The sequence below is a fragment of the Dasypus novemcinctus genome, chromosome 1, assembly GCF_030445035.2.
Source record: "Dasypus novemcinctus isolate mDasNov1 chromosome 1, mDasNov1.1.hap2, whole genome shotgun sequence".
Lineage (NCBI taxonomy): Eukaryota > Metazoa > Chordata > Mammalia > Cingulata > Dasypodidae > Dasypus > Dasypus novemcinctus.
The window spans coordinates 202,890,364-202,914,989 of NC_080673.1; the positions used below are offsets into that span (position 1 = coordinate 202,890,364).

At 62.7% G+C, this 24,626-nt stretch overlaps 1 protein-coding gene across 1 annotated transcript in view; it reads left to right on the forward strand.

Annotated features, from left to right (window-relative positions):
* MAN2B2 (mannosidase alpha class 2B member 2) overlaps window positions 1-23,384 on the forward strand; it is a 37,263-nt gene extending 13,879 nt beyond the window's left edge. The window contains exons 6-19 of the mRNA XM_058301235.1: window positions 873-1,050; window positions 2,288-2,486; window positions 4,527-4,717; window positions 5,746-5,911; window positions 7,271-7,398; window positions 9,241-9,503; window positions 11,338-11,529; window positions 11,927-12,179; window positions 13,683-13,793; window positions 13,873-14,065; window positions 15,745-15,882; window positions 18,697-18,809; window positions 21,296-21,413; window positions 23,094-23,384. Of these exons, the coding sequence (XP_058157218.1) occupies window positions 873-1,050; window positions 2,288-2,486; window positions 4,527-4,717; window positions 5,746-5,911; window positions 7,271-7,398; window positions 9,241-9,503; window positions 11,338-11,529; window positions 11,927-12,179; window positions 13,683-13,793; window positions 13,873-14,065; window positions 15,745-15,882; window positions 18,697-18,809; window positions 21,296-21,413; window positions 23,094-23,191 (2,341 nt within the window). The 3' untranslated portion in view covers window positions 23,192-23,384. The remainder of the gene's footprint in view (window positions 1-872; window positions 1,051-2,287; window positions 2,487-4,526; window positions 4,718-5,745; window positions 5,912-7,270; window positions 7,399-9,240; window positions 9,504-11,337; window positions 11,530-11,926; window positions 12,180-13,682; window positions 13,794-13,872; window positions 14,066-15,744; window positions 15,883-18,696; window positions 18,810-21,295; window positions 21,414-23,093) is intronic.
* Window positions 23,385-24,626: the final 1,242 nt, after the last annotated feature.

The window sequence follows — 24,626 nt, forward strand, 5'->3', positions numbered from 1 at the left end:
TCCCTTCTAGGGTCTTGCTTCTGTCTGGGTTCAGGGTCCTCTCTTCCTGGGGCTGGCTTCTCTTTCCTCTGTGAGCTTACTTCCTGGGGCTCCTGCTTAAGGCTTCAGCATCAAACTCCAATATCAAAACTCCAACATCAAAAACCCCCAATTCTGTCCTTTGCCATGACTTTTATCTGTGAGTCCCCACCCACCAAGGGGCAGGGACTCCACACCCTACTGGCACAAGAGTAAACCTCTGAATTCAATATAATCTAATATGCCCAGAGGAAAAGATCAGTTTACAAACATGATCCAATATTTCTTTTTGGAATTCATCAATAATATCAAACGGCTACACTATCTTTATTTAAAATGTTGTTATTTCATTCACCATGGATTTTTGCATTAAGTTTGACATCTTAACATATTGGATTAAAATATCATTAATCTTGATTGCCGAGATTTTTGGCACCCCCTTAAATTTCGCACCCAAGGCAAGTGCCTCGCTCGCCTCACCCTGTCCCAGCCCCACTTTGGGGGTCCTGACGGGCCAGGAGGTGGCCTGAACAAGCAGGTGAGCAAACGAATCTTGTTCAGTCCCAGTCCTGCCTTCCCGTGGTCATGGCGAGGCAGGGGTTCTAGAATTTGGGTTGGGGTGCAGTGGCATGGCCGAGGGTGGACCTAGGGTTGGAGCCGTCTGCCCACAGAGCTCTGGTCTTGCCACCACGAAGAGGACTGCTGCCTGCCCACCGCTGAGAGCAGGAGACGAGGCCCCGAGCGGGGTTTGGGGGACTGAGCCCTGTCGGTCCTCTGCCCCCACCTGCTCTCCTGGCCCCCACGCTGCTCCCCTTCTCGGAGTGGGGTCTCTGCTAACCCTCCGCTCTCCGCAGGTCAGGGTTTTACTGGAATGGTGTGGCCATCTTCCCGGAGCCTCCCCGGGACGGGGTGTACCCCAACATGAGTGAGCCCGTCACCCCGGCCAACGTCGACCTCTACGCGGAGGCCTGGGCGGCCAACGTGAAGCAGCGCGCCGCCTGGTTCCGCACGCCCCACGTCCTCTGGCCCTGGGTAAGGCGGGGTCCCAGTCCGGGACCGCGCAAAGCTCCCTCCAGCTCCACCTGCCCGGGCCAGGCAGCCATCGCGGCCCAGCGGCTCCGTCCCCCTCCCCTGGCCCCCTCCCCCTGGGCTCAGCCCCGCACATGCCAGCCCCCACGCCCTCCCCACTCCCACCTCACACGTCACAGCCTAGGAGGCCGAGGCCCGCGCCCATGGCCTGGCCCCTCTTCAAGGTTGCCAGTGCTGCTGTCACAAATCCCAGGTTCTCGCAGTTTTGGACACTGGAAGTTCAAAATCCAGGTGTGGGGAAGGTCAGGCTCCTCTGAAGCCTGCAGGGTGCTGGCGGCATCCGTGACTCAACCTCAGTGTCGAGGCCGGCTCTCTCCACCTGCCCCCTCCTGCTTCTGCAGCCTCCTGGAGGAAGGCCCCTTCCTGCCCAGGTTGACCACATCTTAACTAATAGGACCTTTGAAACTGCTACAGGATGACTTCATATCACAAGTCTGGGGTTTAGGACTTGAACGTGCCTTTGTGGGGGGCGTGATTCAATCCATAACCGTCCCCCTCCATCCCTTAGCACCTGTGTAACTTAGAACCCTTTGGAGCCTCAGTTTCCTCTTCTGTAAAACGGGGTAACAAAAGCACCTGCTTCATAGGCTTGATCTGAGGCTAAACAAGGAGCGGCGTCCTCATGACATGTCATCATCATCATAGCTCACCTTTATTGAGCACCTACTGTGTGCCAGGTGCTATCTATGGGCCGTCGCTGCCTCACCTGATTTACCTAGCTGAGCTAGGAGGCAAGCACTGTGGGTAGACCCATTCTGCAGATTGAGGAACTGAGGCCTGGGATGGTGAAGGAACCTTCCAGAGGCTACCCAGCTAGTTAGCTGGGAGTGGGAGGATTCGTGTTCAGACCCCGTCAGGCCGACTCCGCAGTCTGAACCTCTGACGGCAGTTTCAGAGGTTAAGTGAGCTCAGGGTCAGTAACGAGAAGCCTGGCCGTGATTGTTATTTACAATCATCCTGCTGTCATGTGTGATATTGATAAGTAGCAACACTGAAGTCATAAGAGACTTGGGGAGATGCAGCTGTGGGAGGCGAGATGCAGCCGTGCGGGCCAGTCGAGGGACGCGGCTGGCTGCGCGGAGGGCGGGAGGGCGCCAGGCGGGGGCTGGAGGAGCCACCTGCCCCGCCGTGGGCTCTGCTGCCAAAGGAACATGGGTGCCTCCCGTGCCCGCGCCCGCAGGGGTGCGACAAGCAGTTCTTCAACGCCTCGGTGCAGTTTGCCAACATGGACCCCCTGCTGGACCGCATCAACAGCCGCGCGGCCGAGCTCGGCGTCTCGGCGCAGTACGCCACGCTGGGCGACTACTTCCGCGCCCTGCACGCCCTCAGCGCCACCTGGCCCGTCCGCGACCACTGCGACTTCCTGCCCTATTCCACAGGTACGCGCCCTGGCGGCGGATGGGCCCCGGCGGGGTACAGAGCTGCCCGCGCTGCTCGCGAGCGCGGGGGAGGGGTGCCCAGGCGGGACCCCGCACAGCGGAGCCCTGCCTCCCGGCCTTCTCTCCGCCTGCTCTCTTCCTCCTGGCCCTCTGTGGCACCTCCTCCAGGAAGCCGTTCCTGCTGGCAGGGGCCTCCTCGGGGTGCCCTCCTCGGGGTGCCCTCAGCCCTGGGATTCCTTCTGTTGCTGCACAGTCGTTAGCAGGGCACCCAGGCCGCTTCATGCCTGAGTCCTCGGCCGTGGGGTCTGGGTGTGTCTCCGGGCCAGGAGAGTGAGCCTGCGTGGCTCGGGTCCCAGCGCCTCTGCCCGAGGGGGCTCCAGCCCCGGACCCGCCCTGCCTCTGGGAAACGGGGTAGTAATGGCGCACCTCGGGCTATCTGAAGACCCAAAAAACCCGGCCCGAGGTGCGTCGTTAAAAACCACGATGTCGTGCCAGGGCCTGCTCTAGATGTGACCACTTGGCCCTGCCAGGTGTCTGGCCAAACCGGGCTGCGCTGCCGGGCTGAGGCCACCGGGGGCGGCAAGTGGGCCAAACCCAGCGCGCCCTGCCCAGCCCACTCCCGGCAGCCGTTTGAAATGTCTAGTTTCTACGCCGTCCGTCGGGGGCGTGGAAGAGCCCTGGGGTCCTGCTCCAGCTTGGCGCAGCGGGGCAGGGGTGGGGGCCGGGGCCAGCTGGGGTCCCGGGCAGCCCCTGGGCGGCCAGGCGGATGCAAGAGGTCGCCTTGGAAAGAGGCGGGAGCAGAGGGGCGTCCCCAAGTGGGCACTGGGGGTCCCCACTGCACAGGTGAGGGCTGGAGCGGGGCTCGTGGGTGTGGACTCGGCCTTGCACCCCGGGCCCTCCCGCGCAGCCCCATATGGGCCTCAGTGGGGCAGGGTCTCAGAGGACCAGGCGGACGCCACGTGGAGCGCTCCGTGTCGGCCACAGCCCTCCCCAGACCCCGCCGCCCAGAGGCACGCGTGTGGGCGCTCATTGGTGCTTCCCCCCCCCCCACGCCCCACCCGGCTCTTCCCCCCCCCCCACGCGCCAGGCCATGCTCCTCCCCCGCCCCACGCCCCCCTACCGGGCCCCTCCCCCGCCCCACTCAAGCTCCCCCGCTCCTCCCCCGTCCCACGCCGGGGCGGGGCTCCATGGTCCTCGCTGCCCTTTGAGTCTGGCACAGGAGAAGGCGCGGCCATGCCCAGGAGGGCGGGGATGTCTCGGTGTGGGCGTGGCCACACCGAGAGTGGGCGTGGCGACTGGTCAGGCGTCAGGTTTGCAGATTCCCACCGCAGGGCGTGGGAGCCGGGCACGTCCACATGCTCTCGCTCGCCCGTGGGGCTGTACCCCACACTGGGTGTGTCTGGACCCTCGGCCGGTGGCATCTTCCGTGGGCCATGTGGCCGCCACTCCCGGTCTGGCCCAGGGGCCTGATGGGAAAGACCAGGGAACAGCCAAAGGCACCAGGAGACAGAAGCAACAGGGACCCCTGAACCACCATCCAAGTCGGGGACCCTCAGGCCACCGCCTCCCAGCCCTGCCTCGGTTCTCTCATCATCTGCCCTGCCTGGGGACCCTCAGCCCCATCCCTCCCTAGGCTGCCAGAATGCCGGCGTGTCCTAGAGCCCCTCAGTGTCCACACGGTGCCCACCAACGCCTCTGCCGGGCGCTCGGCCCTCTCGGCTGGACCCTGCCCGTTTTGCCGGCACCCCTCCCTCTCACTCCCCCTGGGGCTCCCCAGGCCCTTTGCTTACAAGGCTGCCGTGGTTTCCCACCTCCGCCTGGGTTTTCTGGTCTCCAGCCACCATCAGTCACCCCAGCCCAGCCTGACACACCCACACTGCTGGGTATCCCCCAAGGGCCCCTGCCCCCTGCAGCGCCGGGCCTGGCCCGGGGAGGAGCAGTGCTGGGGAGCCGGCAGCCCCAGGGTCCCCCCCCCGCAGCTCCTCTTTAGCTCTGCCCGGCTGGGGGCCAGTCTCACGCGCTGCCTGCCTTGTCCCGCAGAACCGTTCCAGGCCTGGACTGGCTTCTACACGTCCCGCAGTGCGCTCAAGGGGCTGGCGCGGCGGGCCAGTGCCCTGCTGTACGCTGGGGAGTCCATGTTCACCCGCTTCATGTGGCCGGCCCCCCGCGGCGCCCTGGACCCCTCCTGGGCCCTGCAGCAGCTGCAGCAGCTCCGCTGGGCCGTGTCCGAGGTAAGGCCACACCTCTCAGAGAAGAGAGCAAGGCTGGAAACCCTGGCTGTCCTGGCAAGTCCTCCCAGCCCCGGGGCACTCGAGACCCCCCTCGACAGAGCAGAGAGCTGAGGTCCCTGGTCACCAGGCTGGTGCGTGGTGACACTGGGCCTAAGGCTGGGACCAGGATTGACGGCATCCAGCCAAGGGCTGCGCGAGCTGTGAAGGTTTACCTGCAGCAGGTTTTCCTGGGAGGAATAACGGGTGCCTGTCTTCAAGTCTCAGCTCTGCCACTTGCCAGCTGTGTGACCTCAGGCCTGTGTTTTTCCCTCTCTGAGCCCTAATTTCCTCTCTAAAACGGAAATGTACACCCACCCCAGAGAATGCTGGGCAATTGAAAATGATAATATAAGTAGCCTACCTGGCACAGTGTCTGCCGCATGGCAAGTTGTTCATATATTTCCATCTCCATTTGCCCCCCATTGCACAGATGGGGAAACTGAGTGTTTCGTAACCTATCCTTGGTCACCTAGCAGAAAATGGCAACACCAGCCACGACTTTTTGACAGTTGCCTTAAGGGAAGTGCCGGCAGGGTTTTTCATCGTGTCAAGGCAAAATGGATTGACTTTCAAATCCATCAGAGAGGGACCAGCCGAGTGACTCCACCTCGTGGGGCCTCGGTTTCCCCTTCTGTAAAGCAGAGGGAATCCTGTGCCTCCCTCAGGGTCGTAGAGGAGTCACATTCTTACGTAGTGTGTCTGGGAAGGTGGAACTGTGCAAGTGAAGAATAGGCAGATCCTTTCCAGAAGTCTCTTTTCTGCCCAAAGTGAGGACCCTGGCTGGGGTTTTCGCAAGGTCGGGAAGAGGGGGCGGGTTCATCAGCCTCCCTGAGCCTCAGTTTCCTCTTCTGTGAAACGGGGTCAGCCCCCGCCTCCTCCTGGCTCCTGCTGGGAGGGAAGGAGAGCCGGCGCAGGTAGGGGCCGGGCATGGAGTGGGCCCGCGCAGAGGCAGGGCCTGACCCCCTTCTCCCCCGCCTCGGGGTCGGCAGGTCCAGCACCACGACGCCATCACCGGCACCGAGTCCCCCAAGGTGAGAGACATGTACGTGGAGCACCTGGCCGCGGGCATGCGCGGCGTGCGCAAGCTGATGGCCACCATCGTCCTGGACGGGCTGGGGCCCGGGGCCAGGGAGCGGCAGGAGGCGGCGGGCCCGGGTAAGCAGGAGGCCTGGCCCCCGGCCGGGGAGCGGGCCGGGGCCGTGGGGAGGGGCCCGGGGGACCTGCCCCCCGCCAGCGCTGGGAGCTTGGACGAGCGGCTCGTTTCTCTGAGCCTCCTCTCCCTCGTCAGGGCAGCGGGGAGGGCTGGCGGGACAGACCACCAAGCCCGCCGGCGCCCCCGGAGCGCTTCGTGAGCGCCCTTGGCGCAGTACCAGAGCCCCCCAGGGCCGCTCTCAGACGGGCGCCATACCGTCCTCGTTTCGTAGCCGTGGAAGCCGAGCTGGCACAGAGAGGAGGTGCACCTGCCGAAGCCACCCAGGGAGGGGCACAGCAGGGACTTGAGCCCTCGCCCGCGCTGCCCGCCCTGCAGAGGGCACGGTCAGGGGCCACCCGGCGCCCGGCCCGCAGCGCCTCCTCCCTGGCACGGCCTGGGTGCGCGTCTTTGCGGGGCGCCCGTTGGGCCAGCCTCTTTGACCGCGAGGGTTTCACGCACATAGTTGGCCTGGGAATGTGGGGATTCCCAGGACACGGGACTGTCCATTTTAGAACTGGGAGAGTCCTGGGAAAATGGGGGCAACTTGGCCACCCTCTCCGTGCATGAGAGTTTATGGGGGTGAGGCCTGCTCCGTCTCCCCACTCCACCCACGCTTAGCCCTCACTGGACGGCTTGAACTCCTCGAGGTCTCCCCTCGGCCTTGCCCGGCAGCCTCGCGGTGTCAGCACTGTCCCTTCCCCTTCCACCCCCGGCGGGAGCAGCAGTGGAGCAGCCAGGGACCCTGCCCTCCCGACGCCAGCCACGTGGGGAGGCGGTCGCAGTGACGGAGCGCGGCGGCGTGGGTGAAGCGGGCCGGCTGCCCCGCGCGGTGACTCGGTGGAGCCCGGGAGAGGGGTCCCGGGCAAAGGCGGTGGCCAGGCAGAGGCAGGGACGTCATCCAGGGCCGGGGGGGTCACAGCGTAAGGCACGTGGGACGGGACGGGGACGCCGGGCCAGGTGGCAGCGGCCTCAGAGCCGGCCGAGGCGACCGGACCCTCGGGCTCTGGCGATATCCCGTCATGCACGGCACCAAGGGCTCGGAGCCGGGTGTCACCTGGGCCTCGGCTCTGCTCCTGTGGGCCGTGGTCTCCCCGTCTGGGAAGTGGAGCTGACTGGGAGGCCGTCCCTTCCAGCCTCCTGCCCTGCCGCTGACCCAGACTGGGGCGCTGCGCAGACGGGGCGCCTGCCTGCCCCTATTCCCCGCTGCCCCCAGAGCTCCTGGAGGCTGGGTCTCACGTGCCTCGGTTTCCCTTGTACCGAGGGGTGTCCAGGGGGCTGAGCGTGGAGGCGGGAGGTAAAGCCTCCTCTCTGTGTGCACGCAGGGCCCCCCCAACACGTGGCTGTGGTCTACAACCCGCTGGCCTGGACGGTCACCTCCATCGTCACCCTCACCGTCGGCCTCCCTGGAGTCAGCGTCACGGACGAGCGGGGCCGCCCCGTGCCCGCCCAGGTATCAGCGTCCTGCTGGAGAGCGTGTGCCCCGCTGTGCACCCACAGTCTCACCCGACCCTGGCCCCAGCCCTGCCGGGGAGCAGGATTGCCCCCAGTTTGCAGGTGGGGAAACTGAGGCTTGGAGAGGCAGGGACCCTGAGGTCACACCGTCAGGAGGAGGCAGAATGGGGATTCTAACGCAGGTCAGGACGGGAGGAAGTAAACTCCCGCCTTACACACCTGCGTCGGTCAAAGCCACGTTTACAGCGAGCGTCTGCCAGCCCGGCCCCCAGCAAAAGCGCCGTGCGGGCCGCGCGTCCACTGCGCTCGGCGGGGTCCCCGCGTGGACTGACGTCGCGCTTTGGCATCTGCTCCCTCGACACTCTGAGGCTTAGGGGCTTGTCCAGCGTCCCCAGTGGGCGAGAGGTGGGCAGGATTCATTCCCAGGTCCACCGGCTGCGAGCCGTGGGCCTCCCCCTGCGTACCCCACCCCGGCGCCCTGCCCGCTCGCTTGAGAGCTCCCACTCAGGACGAGGGCCTCCCGGGCTGAGTGGAGTAGGATTCCAGCAGCAGCACCGCCTGGCCGGTCCCCTGCCCCTCTGTTCTGGGGACCCCCTTCTGTGCCCGTGGCGTGCGCTGGATGGGAAGCGTCCCCCCTCCCTCCCTCCTGCCAGCGCTAATAGTGGAATGTAAATCCCCACTCTGGCTTGTGGAAAAGCCTTCAGGGGTCTGCTGGGGCACTTTAATATAAGAAGCACTGAAGTTAGGGGCTGCCTCTCCTGCCCCATGCTTCAGGACCCCCTTCCAGAATGAGTCAGGGGTCTGTCCTCGTCCCTTTCCATGGCCTGGAAAGGACACCAGTTCCAGGAGGCCCCCTCTGGGTCACCCAGTCTCGGGGAGGTGTGAGGGGGCTGAACCATCACTCAGTCATTCAGCAAACACGCCCAGAATGCCCTCTCTGGGCCCGGCACTGGGCTGGGGGTCAAGGCCCGGGAGCCACATCCAGTGTCCTCCCTTGAGGTCACTTCATCCAGGTGGGGAGCGGACACGGAGACACACAGCTGTGATGACGACGTGGGGCCCGGGACGGGGTCCCAGCTGAGACCGAGAGCCAGGAGATCCCGTCGTCAGGGGAGGAGAGACGTTGGTGCGGGCAGACCTAGCACGCGCTGCCCCCTCCACCCCACCGTGCCACCGATGCAGGGGGAGCTCGCTCAGCACCGGCTCCCGGAGCCCCTGCTGCGGGGCGGCTCTCGTCGGGGTGCCCGGGGTACTGACGGGGCCAGCTTGCCCGACCTTGGGGGGCTTACCGTTTCCCAGGATGAGACAGGCCACAGGCTAAGAAGAAAAGCCCCGGGCTCAGTAGACGGAAGCAGCGGGGGGTTGGCGCGCGTCTCTAAATAGGGCAGGGGGTCGGCTCAGCCAGGATCGGGCGAGGAGGGCAAAATGCTTGATTTCAGAGAAAGGCTGGGCCGGAGGCTGGGTGAGCAGCAGGGGGCTTCCTGATAGGACCCCCACCGTGGGGCCCACAGACTGCATGCTTCTACAGAGTGGGGGGCTCAGCTGGGTGGGCCGGGCCCCTCCTCCAGCCCCCACCATGGGCAACTCAGGGGTGGGTTAACCTGACCAGAGTCCCACCCCTAGGGAGACTGGGGGATTGGGGAAGAGGGGGCCCTCCCAGGAAGGTAGTCGAGGTGGAGGGAACGGAGCGGGCGAGGCAGGACGCAGCCAGGAGGGCAGCGGCTCACGCTGAGCCAAAGCCAAGCCACGCGGGGCCGGGGGCAGGAGGGGGCTGCCAGGGAGACCGAGGTGCCTTCCAGCCTGAGACCCACTGTTTTGTCCCATCCCTGTGGCCTTGCAGGTCCAGAACTCAACCAGCACCCCGTCTGTGTACAGCCTGCTCTTCCTGACCACCGTCCCAGGCCTCAGCTACCGGCACTACAGCATCCGGCCCGGCCCAGGGACCCGGGAGGGTGCCGGGGAGCTGGCTGCCACCCTCCGGTTTGGCCGCAGGCCAAGGAGACCACCCAGGCGTGGGGGCCGACACCTGGTGCGCGTGGAGAACGACTGCTACACAGTACTCCTGGACCGGGACACCAATCTGATGCACAGCATCTGGGAGAGGTGGGGCAGCCAAAGCTGGCTCTGAGGCGGAGGCGTGCACGGGGGCCTGGGCTCATCACACCCCCGTCTCATACTGCCAGCACTGCTGTGGCAATACTGCGCACGGGTTGACTTATACCACGGGTTTATTGGCTCACCGTTGCAGAGGCCGAAGTCCCAAGTCAAGGTGTGGCAGGGCCGCTGTCGCATCCCCGTGATGGTGGCCTCTTGTTCTCTGGCTTCTCCTGCTTCTGGCTTCTACTGACTGCATCTGAATTTCCTCTGCCTTCTGACACCCTGGCCTTGGGGACTCAGGCCACCCTGATTCTGTTTTTGCTTTTGTTTTTTAGCTTTTTTTTTTTATTTCTTTCTCTCCCCCACTCGCCCAGTTGTCTGCTCTCTCTGTCCATTTGCTGTTTGTTCTTCTTTGTCCGCTTGCATTCTTGTCAGCAGCACTGGGAATCTGTGTCCCTTTTTGTTCTGTCACCTTGCTGCATCAGCTCTCAGTGTGTGCAGCACCATTCCTGGGCAGGCTGCACTTCTTTCATACAGGGTGGCTCTCCTTACGGGGCGCGCTCCTTGTGCATGGGGCTCCCCTATGCGGGGACACCCCTGCGTGGCACGGCCCTCCTTGCACTTGTCAGCACTTCGCATGGGCCAGCTCCACACGGGTCAGGAGGCCCTGGGTTTGGACCCTGGACCTCCCATGTGGTAGGCAGATGCCCTGTCCCTTGAGCCGCGTCTGCTTCCCCTGACTGAGTTTGGCCTCAGCTAACCAGGGTCGTGGAAGATCCTGTTCACACGAGGCCTCCCCTTAGTGATGGCTCCACCAGAGGCCCCATGACACAGGCTCACGGGGGGCTGGTTCCGTCCCCAGCACGGGGGCACATTCTTGGGCCTGCCGTGCCACCTCTTCCACAGGGAAGGAAACCAGGAAACCGCCCGTGCCAAGGCCTCTGTGGAAAGCCTCGGGTGCTCGGGACAGCCCCAGGGCAGCTTTGGTGGGGGCAGCTCTCGGGAAGGGAGACGAAGATGACACGGAAAAGGGGTCATTGGCACGCCAACGAGAAGACGCTCTTCCTTCCCTCCTCCTCCTCGGGCTCAGCGGCCCCTTCCCTGTTTCTCACCTCCTTCCCCTCCCCCACCATGGGCCCCCAAAACCCCAAAGCTGGGGCTGGGTCTCCACCTGCCCCTCGGCGAGGCCAGGTGCCAAGGCAGATGCGTCACGTGTGCATTCGCTTGGCTGTCGTATCATTTCTAATTTAAAACGTGTCCACAGCTCCAGTCCCTGCCACCCCACTCTCCACCGTTCTCAGTCCTGAGTGGGAAATCCTAACGTGGGGGCAGCCCACGTGGCCTGGAGCTGGGGCTGGGTCTGAGCCCTGGCCTGCGTGAGCCAGGCAGGCTCCTGAGACCTGCAGGAGACCCGCGCCTCCGTGGGTCTCATAGTGACACGGGCCGAGTCTCCGCCATAACACTGGCGGGGATTTGACAAGACGACGCGAAGGTTTCCAGCATGTGGTGACCGTTGGTTTCCTGCCGGACCACTCGGCGTCAGTGTCGGGGCTGCGGATGCGGGCAGGGGTCCCCGCTTCCCGGGCAGCGATTCCCTCGTCCACGGCAGCGTCGGGGCCCTCAGCTTCCGGCCCTCAGAGCGCCTGCTGGTGGCCTCTGTCCCTCTCCTGATTTGTCGTCTGCCCTGGGACACGGTTCCCCAGCTAACGTTAGGGTCAGGTGGAACCAGTTGGCTCTGGGCCCAAGGGGTCTCCGTGGGAACCACGTGCGCTAGCCTCGTCGCGTGGCCTCTGCGTTCTTGCCCATGGGGACAGCGATGTGTTCTCTCTCACCGCTCCAGGCAGAGTAACCGGACAGTACACGTGACGCAGGAGTTCCTGGAATACCACGTCAACGGCGACGTGAGACGGGGCCCCGTTTCCGACAACTACATGTTCGCGCCCCACGAGGCGGCGGAGCCAGCGTGGGCAGCCGTGGGGCTGGAGGTGGTGGCCGGCAAGCTCGTGACGGAGATCCGGCAGTACTTCTACAGGTGCGCGCGGGCCCGGCTGGCACCGAGGGCCTGCCCCGCTCGCCGGCCCTGGCTCCTGGCTCTGAGCGGGGCTGTGGCCTGGTGCAGGGGGCGGTAAGAAACGCCTGGCTCTGGCCCTGCCCGTGGGGCCGTCTGCGTCTCCTGGTGTAGGGTCTAAGCCCAGGGCTGGCAGAGACCCTCAGCAACGGTGCCTTAAAGGCGAGAGGTGTGCTCACGCTCTGGTGGGACAGGCACCGGCTGCCCGGGGCTGGGACAGCGTCCCCACAGCCTCCGGGACCCGGCTCCTGCCAGCTGGTGCTCAGAATCCAGGAGCGCCTTTTCCCACCCGCCCTGCCGACAGGAAGGAGGGAGCCCCTGGATGTCTCCTGGGGCTCCCTGATTCCGCCTCTTCCTCCAGGAACGAGACGGCCAAGGACTATGCGTACGCCATCCACTCCCGTGTCGCCCACGTGCCGCCAAGCCGCGGCGGGGAGCCGCTGTGCCGGCGGATAGAGCAGGAGTACCGGGTGGGCCCCCTGGAGCTGAACCGCGAGGCCGTGCTCAGGACCAGCACGGACCTGGACAGCCAGCAGGTCGTCCACACGGACAACAACGGGTACCAGATGCAGCGGCGGCCCTTCCGGGCCTACGGGAACAACAGCATCGCCCGGGTACGGCCCGCCGTGCCCCCGGGTACAGCGCCAGCCGGGCGCAGGAAGGCCTTCCCGAAGGCCAGCACGGGCCCGTGAGCCCAGCGGGCAGCAGCACCGGCCTCTGGAGAGAGTTCTATCCCGGCCCCGTACCCACTGCGGGCCCGAGAGCACGGGCTGCGGCCCCGACGCTGGCTGAACTCCAGGGGACCTTGGGCAAGCTCCCAAACCTGTCTGTGCCTGTTTTGGCGAGTGGCCCAGCCAACGGTGGTCCCAGGGATTTAGTGACGGGGTGCCCGACCAGTGCCTGGGCCCCCACCTGCTCTCAGCCAAGAGCACGCCAGCAGCCGGGCACAGCGGGGAGCGCACGGCCGGACCGGGCTCAGCTCCGGGTCCTTGGCCTCAGAGTCACGTGGCCCCGGCAGGTGCCGCACCTGGGCACTCTCCTGGGTCAGGGAGTGACACCTGCAGTGTGGCCAGGGGTGTGGGGGAGGACCCAGGGAAGCGCAGCGCTCCCTGCCTCTCTGTCCTGCCATGTGTTCTCCCTAAGGGCATCGGCGCCTCATGGGCGCGTCCCCAGCCTGCCCTGCTTTCCCTGGGCTCCCCTTAAGCCCGGGTTGCTCGTTCTCAGCTGCTGCACCCTGGGAAGCCTGAACATGGGTGTCTGTGAGGCCCAAGGACGTCTGCTCGCCCAGATACGAGGGCCCAGGCTGTGCAACTGCTTTTCCAGCCCACCCCAAGTCCCTTCTCCACGCAGCAGCCGAGCGCCGAGGCACGCACTCCCACCCTCCTTCCAGCGGTTGTGCAGAACGAGTCTTTTTTTCCTCTCTCTTTGTTTTTTTTTTAATGTTATATTCAAAAAATATAAGAGGTCCCCTTACACCCCCCACCCCCCTCACCCCACTCCTCCCACATCAACATCTTTCATCAAGGTGGCACATTCACTGTATTTGGTGAGTACATTTTGGAGCACTGCTGCACCTCATGGATAGTGGTTTATATTGTAGTCTACACTCTCCCCCCGTCCACCCAGTGCGCCATGGCAGGACAATGTCCAGCATCTGTCCCTGCACGACCACCCAGGACAACGCCAAGTCCTGAAAATGCCCCCACATCACATCTCTTCCCTCTCCCCACCCTCAGCAGCTACCGTGGCCACTTTCTCCACCTCAGTGCTACAGTTTCTTCCATTACTAATCACAGTAGTTCCAGAATAGGATATCAGTAAGTCCACTCTAATCCATACTCTATTCCTCCAGCCTGTGAACCCTGGGATGGTGATGTCTGTTCCACCTCTGTATTGAGAGGGGGCTTAGCAAAATGGGTCTTCTGGACCCCATTTCACAGATGGGGAAACTGAGGCTTGGCAGGCTACGCCTCCCCGGGGACACACGGCTGGAGGCAGTGGCGCTGGGACCCGCCGCAGGCGCGTGGTCTGCTGCCGTGCCTGTGCAGAGGGCTGCCTTGGGTGGGCCTGGCCCAGCGGCCCCGGCTCCCTGCTCTGATTGCCATTCATGTCTGCAGAACTACTACCCCATGGTCCAGTCGGCCTTCATCGAGGACGACCGAAGCAGGCTGGTGCTGCTGGCAGAGCGGGCTCACGGCGTCTCCAGCCAGGGCAACGGGCAGGTGGAGGTAGGAGGGGGGCGTGGCCTGGCCCCGGCGGGCAGGTGCAGGGGTGAGGCCGGGCCCCTCAGGCACCTCCTTCCTGCAGGTCATGCTCCACCGGCGGCTGTGGAACAACCTCGAGTGGGACCTGGGCTACAACCTCACCCTCAACGATACTTCGATTGTCCACCCCGTGCTCTGGCTCGTCCTGGGGCCCCGGCCGCTCACGGCCGCCCTGCGCCCGAGGAGCGGGCTGGCGCTGCAGCACGGGCCCGTGGTGCTGTTTGGCGAGCTGGCTGGTAAGAGGTCCCTTGTGGAACACACTGGCCTTGGGAGGGGCTGTGTCCCCCCAGCCCCCGGCAGCTTGTGCCCCGTCCTGTCCAAGCCCCCCATTTAGCAGATGGGTGAACTGAAGAGAGAACGGGTTCAGGGGCTCACTCCAGGTCAGACAGCAAGCACGAGTGGAGACTCACCCCAGTTTCTCCTCTGTGTGTCCTGTTCTTTCTGAATATGAGAGCATCACCGTGTTACTTCAGCATTTAAAAGACTGCTCTTGCCTGACTTTGGGTATGCCGTCACCAGGTGAGGGTGCTTCCAGTCCATGGTCGGATGTGCAGGATTTATGCTCTGCCTCCACTTAGGCTTCTGTAGATTTACAACCATGTTGTTCTATATCTTTACTAACATAGATGAAACTGAGAAACTTTAATGTTTATGTTTAAAGATAATGCTTTCAATTAGCCTTTAATGAGTTAAAGACAGATCCAGTTTGGTACCATCCTCACCCAAGACTTTGAACTGTTTTCTCTCTCTAAGACACTTGCAGAGGTTTTGGTTCACATGTGCTTGTAAGATTTGCCTGCTTCCATTTGAGCGTCAGAACCAGCGAGCATGCATTCACTGCGCTCCTGCGGTGTGCCTCCTGCAGGGGATGTGTAAGACAGTGTCTCTCAAGAAGGACCTGCTCATGCGGGGCAGGGTGCCCAGGGAGAGGCACTGTCACATGGGCTAGTTCTGTGGGTTCCCATCTGGGAAGAGACCAGGGCCGGCTCGGGGGGTGTCAGTTAAGATTCTGTTGTTTGGAAGGAACAGAAACGAAAGGGAAGGTAGCCGGGCAGAGCCCGGGGAAGCTGGCGGGGCCTGGGCAGGTGGGAGGACAGCTCTGGGCATCTCAGGAGGTCACGGCCGCCCCTCCCACGTGGGGGAGCTGACGGCCCGGTGGCATCAGGACGGCTCCCGGCTCCGTGCGCGGCTCCTTCCCGGCCTCCGGGGGCCTTTCTGATGAGGAGGATGTTGTCTTACCTGGGAAGACTCCACAGTTGTTGTCTGCTCTCCCCTGGCCCACTCTGGCCTCTGTTGGGTGTATGTGAGAGACACACCCCTTGAGCCAGCTTGGGTGCAGGAAGGGTCCATCCCCAGGTCCACAGAGCCGAGGGGACGGCAGGGGTGACGCCGGGCCCGGGGTCTGGCCCTCTGTCCACCTTTCACCTGAGCTCTCTGTCTCACACCTGCCTTCTCCTAACTGGCAAGGAAGCTGGCTGGTCCTGCCCGGCTCAGGTGGTCCAGGCCAGCACCTGTCCCTGGGCCTGGGGCATTGTGGGAGGGCGCTAGCTCCAGCCACAGCCCAGCGTCTGGAGCAGAGGGACAGAGCCAGCGTCCGAGGCCTTGGAAAACGAACGGCGTTTGTGTGACCTTGCCACGTGACCTTGAACAAGCTGTGCCCCTTCTCGGGCCTCTGTCTCATCCGTAGCCTGAAAGGGGTGGACAGATGAGGTTCAAGGCCATTCCAGCCCTTAGGCTGTGATCTCAGCAGCCGGGAGGTGGGAGGAAGGGCCTGCGGGAGCAAAGGCACGGAAGCGGGCGAAGTGGGTGGCAGGCGCCTCGCTGCAGTGTAGGGCACACGGGGTGGGCAGGAGCTGGGCTGTAAGACAGAGGGCAGGGCCCAAACCCTCCCCTTACCCTGCCCTCTGTCTTACAGGGACCGCCCCCGGGCCCCCAGGACTACAGCAGCAAGAGGCCGTGACGCTGCCCCCCAACATCCACCTGCAGCTGCTCAGCATCCCCGGCTGGAACTACAGCTCAAACCACACGGAGCACATGCGAGGGCTCCAGGCAGGTGAGGCGGGCCTGCCACCCAGGGGCGCTCCGCTCCAGGCCCGCTGGCAGGTGGGGAGACCGAGGCCACAGGAGCCCTGGCCCCGGCCCTGAGCCTGCCCACGCTCTCGGACAGAACCCAGCCCCTGGCCCCCACTCTGGACCGTTGTCCCCATCCTGCCTGACCCTCAGACCCTCCCCAGTGTCGCCTGCTCTAGGAGCCCTCCTGGAGCCCCAAAACACCCATCCCACTGGGCTCCTGACTCAGGCAGCCCTGACCATCAGGAGCCGCTGCTCATTCACACAACGTACATTCTCATGCCAGGGGCTGGGGCTAGAGCTGCAAATGTCCCTGGGCTCTCCGAGAGGAGGAAGCAGAAAAGGCAGCAGGCAAGGGGACAGAGTGGCCAGAGGCAGGTCCCCAGCAGAGGCATCGGGCAGGGCTTCCAGGAGGAGGTGGCACCCACCAGGAATCAGCTGGTCCTGTTTGGAAGCGTTTGTACCGGCTGCACCTTATCTGCCCCCGCTAGCTGGGAGCAGCTCAAAGGCGGGGGCTGACTCGTGTCCCCCCGGGGCCCGGCATGCCTGAAAGATGGGCACTCAGTAAGTCTCCAGAATTAAGGAGACAGAGGAAAAAGAGAGGCGTTAACCTTCAGGTCCTGAGCCAGCGCAAGAGAAAGTCAAGCGCAATGGCTGGCGCTGGCCACATATACCCTGTCCCCAGTGACGCTGACCTGGAGAATGTGGCCGCATCTGCAGCCCAGGAGGCTTCCTAACAGTGAACCCCAGCTGCAGACCAGCACCCCCAAAAGACGACCCAGTGGGGCAGCCACCCCGCCTGGCAGGCCTTTCCTCTCCACTCCGGGGCTGGCCAAGCACAATGGAGAACCCTGCAAGCCAGGGTTGAGCCCCCATGCTGCCAGGGGACACCCCACTTTGCAGGCCCTTGGCCTTCATGCTTTCCTTTGAGCTTTGGTCATTTCACCTCTAAAATGGTGCCCCGCAGTGAGGCTGGCCAGGCATGACGGCCAGGGGAAGGACCCAAGGTCAGGTGTGTGGAGACGAGCCCGCAGGGGAAGGACCGAAGGTCAGGTGCATGGAGACGAGCCTGCAGGGGTAGGACCCAAGGTCAGGTGCGTGGAGACAAGCCCTTGGGAAGGTTCTAAGGTCAGGTGCACAGAGACGAGCCCGCAGGGGAAGGACCGAAGGTCAGGTGTGTGGAAACAAGCCCGCAGGGGAAGGACCCAGGGTCAGGTGCATGGAGACGAGCCCGCAGGGGAAGGACCCAGGGTCAGATGCGTGGAGACGAGCCCGCAGGGGAGGGACCCAGGGTCAGGTGCGCGGAGACGAGCCCACAGGGGAAGGACCCAGGGTCAGGTGCGCCGAGACGAGCCCACAGGGGAAGGACCCAGGGTCAGGTGCGCGGAGACGAGCCCACAGGGGAAGGACCCAGGGTCAGGTGCGTGGAGACGAGCCCACAGGGGAAGGACCCAAGGTCAGGTGCATGGAGATGAGCCCACGGGAAGGAACCAAGGTCAGGTGCATGGAGACGAGCCCGCAGGGGAAGGACCCAGGGTCAGATGCACGGAGACGAGCCCGCAGGGGAGGGACCCAGGGTCAGGTGCGCGGAGACGAGCCCACGGGAAGGAACCAAGGTCAGATGCATGGAGATGAGCCCACGGGAAGGAACCAAGGTCAGGTGCATGGAGACGAGCCCGCAGGGGAAGGACCCAAGGTCAGGTGCACGGAGACGGGCCTGCAGGGGAGGGACCCAGGGTCAGGTGCGCGGAGACGAGCCCACAGGGGAAGGACCCAGGGTCAGGTGCGCCGAGACGAGCCCACAGGGGAAGGACCCAGGGTCAGGTGCGTGGAGACGAGCCCACAGGGGAAGGACCCAAGGTCAGGTGCATGGAGACGAGCCCACGGGAAGGAACCAAGGTCAGGTGCACGGAGACGGGCCTGCAGGGGAAGGACCCACGGTCAGGTGCACGGAGACGGGCCTGCAGGGGAAGGACCCAGGGTCAGATGCATGGAGATGAGCCCGCAGGGGAAGGACCCAAGGTCAGGTGCATGGAGACGAGCCCACGGGAAGGAACCAAGGTCAGGTGCATGGCAATGAGCCCACAGGGGAAGGACCCAAGGTCAGGTGCGTGGCGATGAGCCCACAGGGGAAGGACCCAAGGTCAGGTGCATGGCAATGAGCCCACAGGGGAAGGACCCACGGTCAGGTGCATGGCGACCAGGGGAAGGACCCAAGGTCAGGTGCATGGCAATGAGCCCACAGGGGAAGGACCCAAGGTCAGGTGCGTGGCGATGAGCCCACAGGGGAAGGACCCAAGGTCAGGTGCATGGCGATGAGCCCGCGGCGCTGTTCTGCTGCCGTCACCAGCAGCCCCAGCCCCTCGCTATGGTGACATGGTGTCAGTTTATTTCTCCCCACTGTTCCCTGTCCAAGGGGGAGCAGGGGCGCCCTTCTCTGCGCTCCCCAGGGACCCCGGCTGAGGGCAGCTCTGTCACTCCACGTGCATCCTCAGCCACCGGCAGGTCACTCTGCTCGCTCTTTGCGGCCCCAGCAGTTGTGGGGCAGGGAAGGGGAACGGGAGTCCCCCAGGCCAGGTGTGCTGAGGACGGGCCTGTGGCGCCGGCCCTGGTGGCCGGGCCTGGCTGGGAAGCCTCCCTCTCCTGCCCGCCGGCTGCATGGCCATGTCTCAGTGCCTCGGGTCAAGCGGGAGACCCAGTCGGCCGCCTCGCAGAGATTGGGACAAGAGTCGTGACAAAGCGTGACGCAGACTCAGCGCGCTGGGGGTTCCTGCTGCCACCTGCCCCTCCCCCACAGGCCACGGAGGGGAGGCCCAGGCAGACCTGCGCCGGGTCCTGCTGCGGCTGCACCACCTGTATGAGGCGGGGGAGGACCCGGTCCTGTCCCAGCCGGTGACCGTGGATCTGAAGGTAAGCCGCACCTGTCCCCCTCCCTGCACCCCACCCCCACCCCACGGTGCCAGGCAGACGCTGTACCCCGGGAAGGAAGCGCCAGGTGTGAGCTTCTGGTTTAGAAGCCACCTCTGCGGAAAGAGCCCCAAGGCAGTGCATCCTCCCGAGCAACTCCCACGTGGACGTGGACGTGGCCCTGGCTGGGGCAGGGGGGCGCTGGGCCTCTCCCACCCCCTGCACCTCCCACAGCCCCCCGGGCTCCTGGCCCCTTCCCACTTCCCCCTCTTGGCCCTAACGTGTCCTCTTAGCCCCCATGACAGGTGAGACTTCCGCCGCTCACCTGACCCTGTTCTTTACCCAGAAGGCAGGCTAAAACGCCCCATTTCTTCCCCGGTTAGCACTCTTTCTGGGGCCGCGAGCTCTCTCTTTCCTTCTCTGCTCACGGAGAAGCTCCGTGGCCTGTGTTGACGGCCGTGTGCTCCCCCGAGTCACAGAGAAGCCCCGTCACCCAGCGTGCAAGCTTCTCAGCGGCACTTTCCCCGCGCACCTCCGCCTCTCCTGCCAGGCCCTCGCCACCTTGAGCAGGGGTGGGCTCTTTCCTCCAGGGTCTCCCACCCTGGCGGTGGGTCCTCGGAGGGCCAGGTGCAGGCCTGAGCCTCCGGGGGCTCCCGCTGCCAGCGCGGGGCCAGGCGTCCAGTGGGCAGAGGGCAGGCAGGCGCGGGCTCGGGTGTGGTCACCTTGTGCTACCCTCTACAGGTGAAGCCCTGGGGCCAGTTCAGACCACGCATCTGTGGGTGTGGGCGATGGGGTTCACTGAGCTTTCCTGCTGTTCATTACACTGGGGAGGTTTTCAGCCACTATTTCTTCGAGTGTTCTCTCTGCCCCTTTCTCTCTTTTCCTGGGACGCCCATGACGTCAGTAGTGGCAGACTTGAAGGAGTCCCACAGCATCCTCAGGCTCTGCTCCCTTCACTTCAGCCTTTCCTTTCTGCTCTTCAGACAGAGGGTTTCACTTGTCTTATGTTCAGGTTCACTGATTCTTTCTTCTGCCAGCTCCAGTCTGCTGTTAAGTCCCTCCAGGGAGTTTTAAATTTCTGTGTCTGTGGTTTTCAGCTCTGTTTGGTTCCTTTTCAGAATTCCCATCTCTCTGTTGATATTCCCTCTGTGTTCAGCTATTGTTGCCCTGATTGCCTTTAGCTCTTTGAGCATATTTACAACCATTTTTTTAAAATGGAATGCCCAGCTCTGGTCCTCCTCACTGATGGTTTCTAGGGCTCTAACCTTCTCCTTTGCCTGGGCCATCACTTCCTTTTTTTCATATGTCTTGTAATTTTTTTCTTGAAACCTGGACGTTTTGCTATTTTAATATGTTATTGCTGGAATTAGACTCTGAGCTGTCTGTTTCTTAAGCTTGTATCCAGCTGGTGTTAGGAAAGAGCTTTCTTTGAATTTCAGGAGCTAATAAAAAAAGAAAAAAAGGAAAGAAAACACCTTTCCCAGTCTTTGCAGACTGACCTGAGCTGTGCTCTCCTTCCAGGCTTGTCCATGCAGTGGGTTTAGAGAACAGCTGCAGGCCACAGCCTAGGGCTTCTCTGGTTCCGTCTGCGCATGCGTCTTGTAAGTGGCCTTTCTCTTGAGTTCACACTTGCCCTGTTTCTACAGTCATTTAACTGTCTCTGGAGCTCTGAGAAAGGTGTTTCTGCCGGTTCTTGCTGAACACTCAAACCTCCTTTGCAGGGACCGAGCCCTCTTTGTCTCGCTCCACCGTCTTCTCGATGACGTCTTGTTGAGGGATGCAGTTCAGTCCGTAACACCCGGGAGACGCGGGTGTGTCCTCAGCTCACGAGAGCGCCCGGGGTGGCGGAGGCCGTGAGCAGTTCAGCTGCCCGACGCTGAGCTCAGAGCCGTCCCCTGCCCCTTCTCCCTAGGCCACCTGTTGGTTTTTGTCTTCCTGCTTGTTGCCTCCTGGTCACAGGCTGGCACAGGCATCCTGAGCATGTTTAAGGCAAGGCAGAAAGGGGTGACACTTTCCTTCTGTCTGCACGGGGGGGCCCTCCCAAAGCAACCCCACCCCTCCCTTCACAGACTTGTCCTTTCTCCGCAGTGGCCAGAGCTGGGCCACGTGCCTTCCTTAGCTGCAAGGGAAGCGGGGACGATGGCCATTTGACACAGGGGGGAGGATAAGTGTACCCAGCTTCATCCCTGGGGCTGGTGAGCAGCACCAGGGGGAAAGGGGGACGCAGGTGAAAGTGCCCCCCCTTCCCAGGTCTGCTCATGCAGCGGGGCCGCGAGGCGAAGCACACCTCTCCAGCTTCCGGATCCCCGTCCTTGAAGACTCAGCGTACTCCCTGGGAGAATTGAGGGGGGCGTGGCACGTGCTCAGGCAGGACCTGGTGCCCCAAGGACGCTCGGTGACAATGTGCCCCTGCTGCTGGTTCCGTTTTGCTCCTGGCTCAGGAGCCACCTCCCTGTCGTTGACCTGTGCCTCTGCTCCTGTCCCCGCAGGCTGTGCTGCAGGGGCTGGGGTCCGTGGTGGCCGTGGAGGAGCGCTCCCTCACAGGGACATGGGACGTGAGCACCCTGCACCGCTGGCATTGGAGGACGCAGACCCGCCGCCGCAGAGGTGGGACAGCCCCTGGCCGAGCCCCCACCCAGGACCCCCAGCTGCCCCTGAGCAGGCACAGGAGCTGGACAGACCCAGTTCAAATCCCAGCTCTGCTCGTAGGAGCTGTGTGACTTTGAGTGGGCTGCTTGCCCTCTCTGAGCCTCAGCCTGCCCCTGTGTGCTATAGAGTGAGCCATAAGGAATGCAGACCTCCTTCATTTGCCTGAAATTGCTGGGTTCCCACTCACGCCTGTGTGTATGTGTGTATGTGTGTGTGTGCTTGCACATATGTGCGTCCTTCCATCCCTCTGTCCCTCCACCTGCCGGGCTCCCACACAAGCCCACATACATACACGTTTGTCGAGTGTATATGTGCCTCCTGCTGTCCATCAGTTCTTTCTTGAGAACTGTCCCAGCATACACCCTCCCGTGTGCTGGGTGAGAACCCCAAGCTCGCAGCGTGCCCCCTGGGGTGTGCCCGACACCGTCTGCCGCCTGAGCCTCACATGGCACGCATGCCTGGGAGTGCCCGACTCCACAGGCAGCTTCGTGCCGCCCGCACGCTGCCCGTGCCACGCCCACTGCCCAGAGTACCCGGGGCCTGTTCACCCCAGCCAGCTCCTCCTCGCGCTCTCCTGGCAAGCCTCCCCCGGGTCCCGGGCTGGATCAGCACCTGCTCTGCTCCCCCGGCCCCCGTGGAGCTCTGTCTCGTGGATTTCTTTGTCCTGTACACATGGCATAATGCTGGGGACATAGTAGGCTCTCAGTCCATGATAAATGGAGGGGTGGGTGGACAGATGGATGGACACGTAGGTGGGTGGATGGGTGGGTGGTTAGATTTTGGATAGATGGATGGACAAGTGGGTAGATGGACAGAGGGATGGGTGGATGAATGAACAGGTGGACGGATGAATGAGCAGGCTTCCCTCCCCAAGGTGGAGCCCCAGCCCCCGGCCTGCTTCAGTGAAGCCCAGTGAGGCAAAGGCGGAGCTCACAACTCTAAGTTTGGTCTGAAACGAAGGCCTGGTCCAAGCTCCTTGAGGGCAGGACTGATGGAACAGTCCCTGGGTCCTTGGGTAGGGGTTTTGGAGTCTTCTGCTGCTCTACCCGTCTGTCCTGGCCCAGTGCCAGGTGCTGAGCTTATGGCCAAAGCCAGATGGGTGCCCTCTGCTCCCCGCCCTGTGGCGTGGAAGGGTCAGTGCCCCTTTCCTCGGAGCTCCCCCAGGCCAGCGTCAGCTGCCCAGCCCTCCATCCCTGCTCTGCCCTGGGATAGCGTGAGCTTCATTTTGCACATACGTGACTCTGGCCTGTTTTAAACTCAGTAAATGCTGTGGATGGGGGGATGGTACACAGCATTTACCAGGGAGCCCCGAGGCTGCTCCACCAGTCCTGCTCGCCAGGGGGTTGGTGGCAGGGAGAAAGCCCTTAGACGCGGAGGACAACACACTGGGGGAAGGGCCTGAGGCCACATGGGGCCAGGACTGACCTATGTATTAGCTGCTCCCTGAGCGGGGGCAAAATGCAAGAGACCCACTCGGTGCTGGGGTCCTGGGTGGAAGAGGGACAGCCGGGGACCGCCGTCCCCGTGGCAGCCACGGCAGGCTGTAGGCAGGTGGGGTTGACCGGGAGGCTGGGAGGAGACGTCCTGGGGGGCAGCGGCTCCCAGGGCCGTGCTGGATGGGCCCCTCCACCCCCACAGGTGGCTCCAGCCCTCCCTCAGGGCCGCCCAGAGGCCTCGCCGTCACGGTCCACCCGAAGGAAATCCGCACATTCTTCATCCACTTCCGGGGAGAGTGAACCCTTGGCGGCCGCTGCTGGCTCCAGGGCTGCTCAGGGAAGCGAAGAGAACCCAGGACGTGGAAAGGCCACACGGAGGGCGGGGAGGCAGAGTCCGTACTTTGGAATAAGTCACGCATCTGGCCGGCCAACTATGGTAAATGATCATGTTTGGGATTTTCTTATTTTTTTTAATAAAAATCGAATTCCAAGATCCTGTTTTGTCCTGTACCCCATTCGAGCCAGCCCTCCTCTCTCACATGTGTGATATTTTCATGCTCACTTCATTCATCTACAAAAGTCAAAACCAGGACATTCTACAAAAGGCAGCGTGCCGGGCCAGGGCGCTACCAAAACACATCTGCTGTCCAGTTCCCGCCAGGTCTCGCTAAGGTGCAGCTCCCCGGTGCCAGCAGGGAGCTGCTGGGTACAGGCACTCCCACGGGCCATGCCGGGTGGCCCTGCAAGGTGCTCAGCTGTGCCCACTGGACAGGGGTGGAACCTGGAGTGTTGATGGGGAAGAGGCTTGCCCAGGCCGCCAGGAACGATGAAGCTTCTGGACTCGAACCCAGGCCCCAGAGTGTGTGTGCCCCTCCTGTGCCACAGGAGAGCACCTGCCAGGCAGGAAAGGCCTGCAGCGGAAGTCTGGGTCCAGTAGAACCAGAAACAACAGAGTGGGTGAAAAATTAAGTTAATATAAAGAATTACTATGATGGAAGAGAATCTTCCACTCCTAGGTATATGCCCCAGGGAATAGAAACTTAGGAACACACAAAGTCCGGCATGTTCACAGCAGCAGCATTCACAACCAGCAAGAAAATGAAGTCAAAACCACAATGTAAACCACTGTCCCTGTGGTGCAGCAGTGCTCCAAATGTGTTCACCAAATGCAATGACTGTGCCATGATGATGAAAGAGGTTGTTGATGTGGGAGGAGTAGATGAGGGTGTGTGGAGTATATGGGGACCTTATATTTTTTTTAATGTAACCTTTAAAAAAAAAACCACAATGGGATTCCACTTCACATCCCCTAGAATGGCTGGAATCAAGAAGTCAGACAGAATAAAGGCTGCTTGCTTTTGTGGGGGAAAAAAAAAGTCAGACAGTAACGAGTACTGGAGAGGATGTGGAGAAATTGGAACCCTCATGCTGCTGGTGAGAATGTAAATTAGTGCAGCCACTTTGGAAGACGGTCTGGCATTTCCTCAAAGGGCGGGACATAGAGCACTTCCACCCCAGGTGTATGTTTTAGTTTCCTGGTTGCAATGGGCTTAATTAAACAAGGGGAAGTTACTGACTCACAGGTTTGAGGCCAGAAGCCCAAATTGAAGGCATGGTCAAGGCAGTGCTTTCTCCCAGGAGACAGCGACATTCTGGGGCTGGCTGCCAGAGGTCCTTGTCCTTGGCTCTCCTGTCACCTGGAAGTGCACATTGCAGTGGCTCTTTTCAGGTTCCA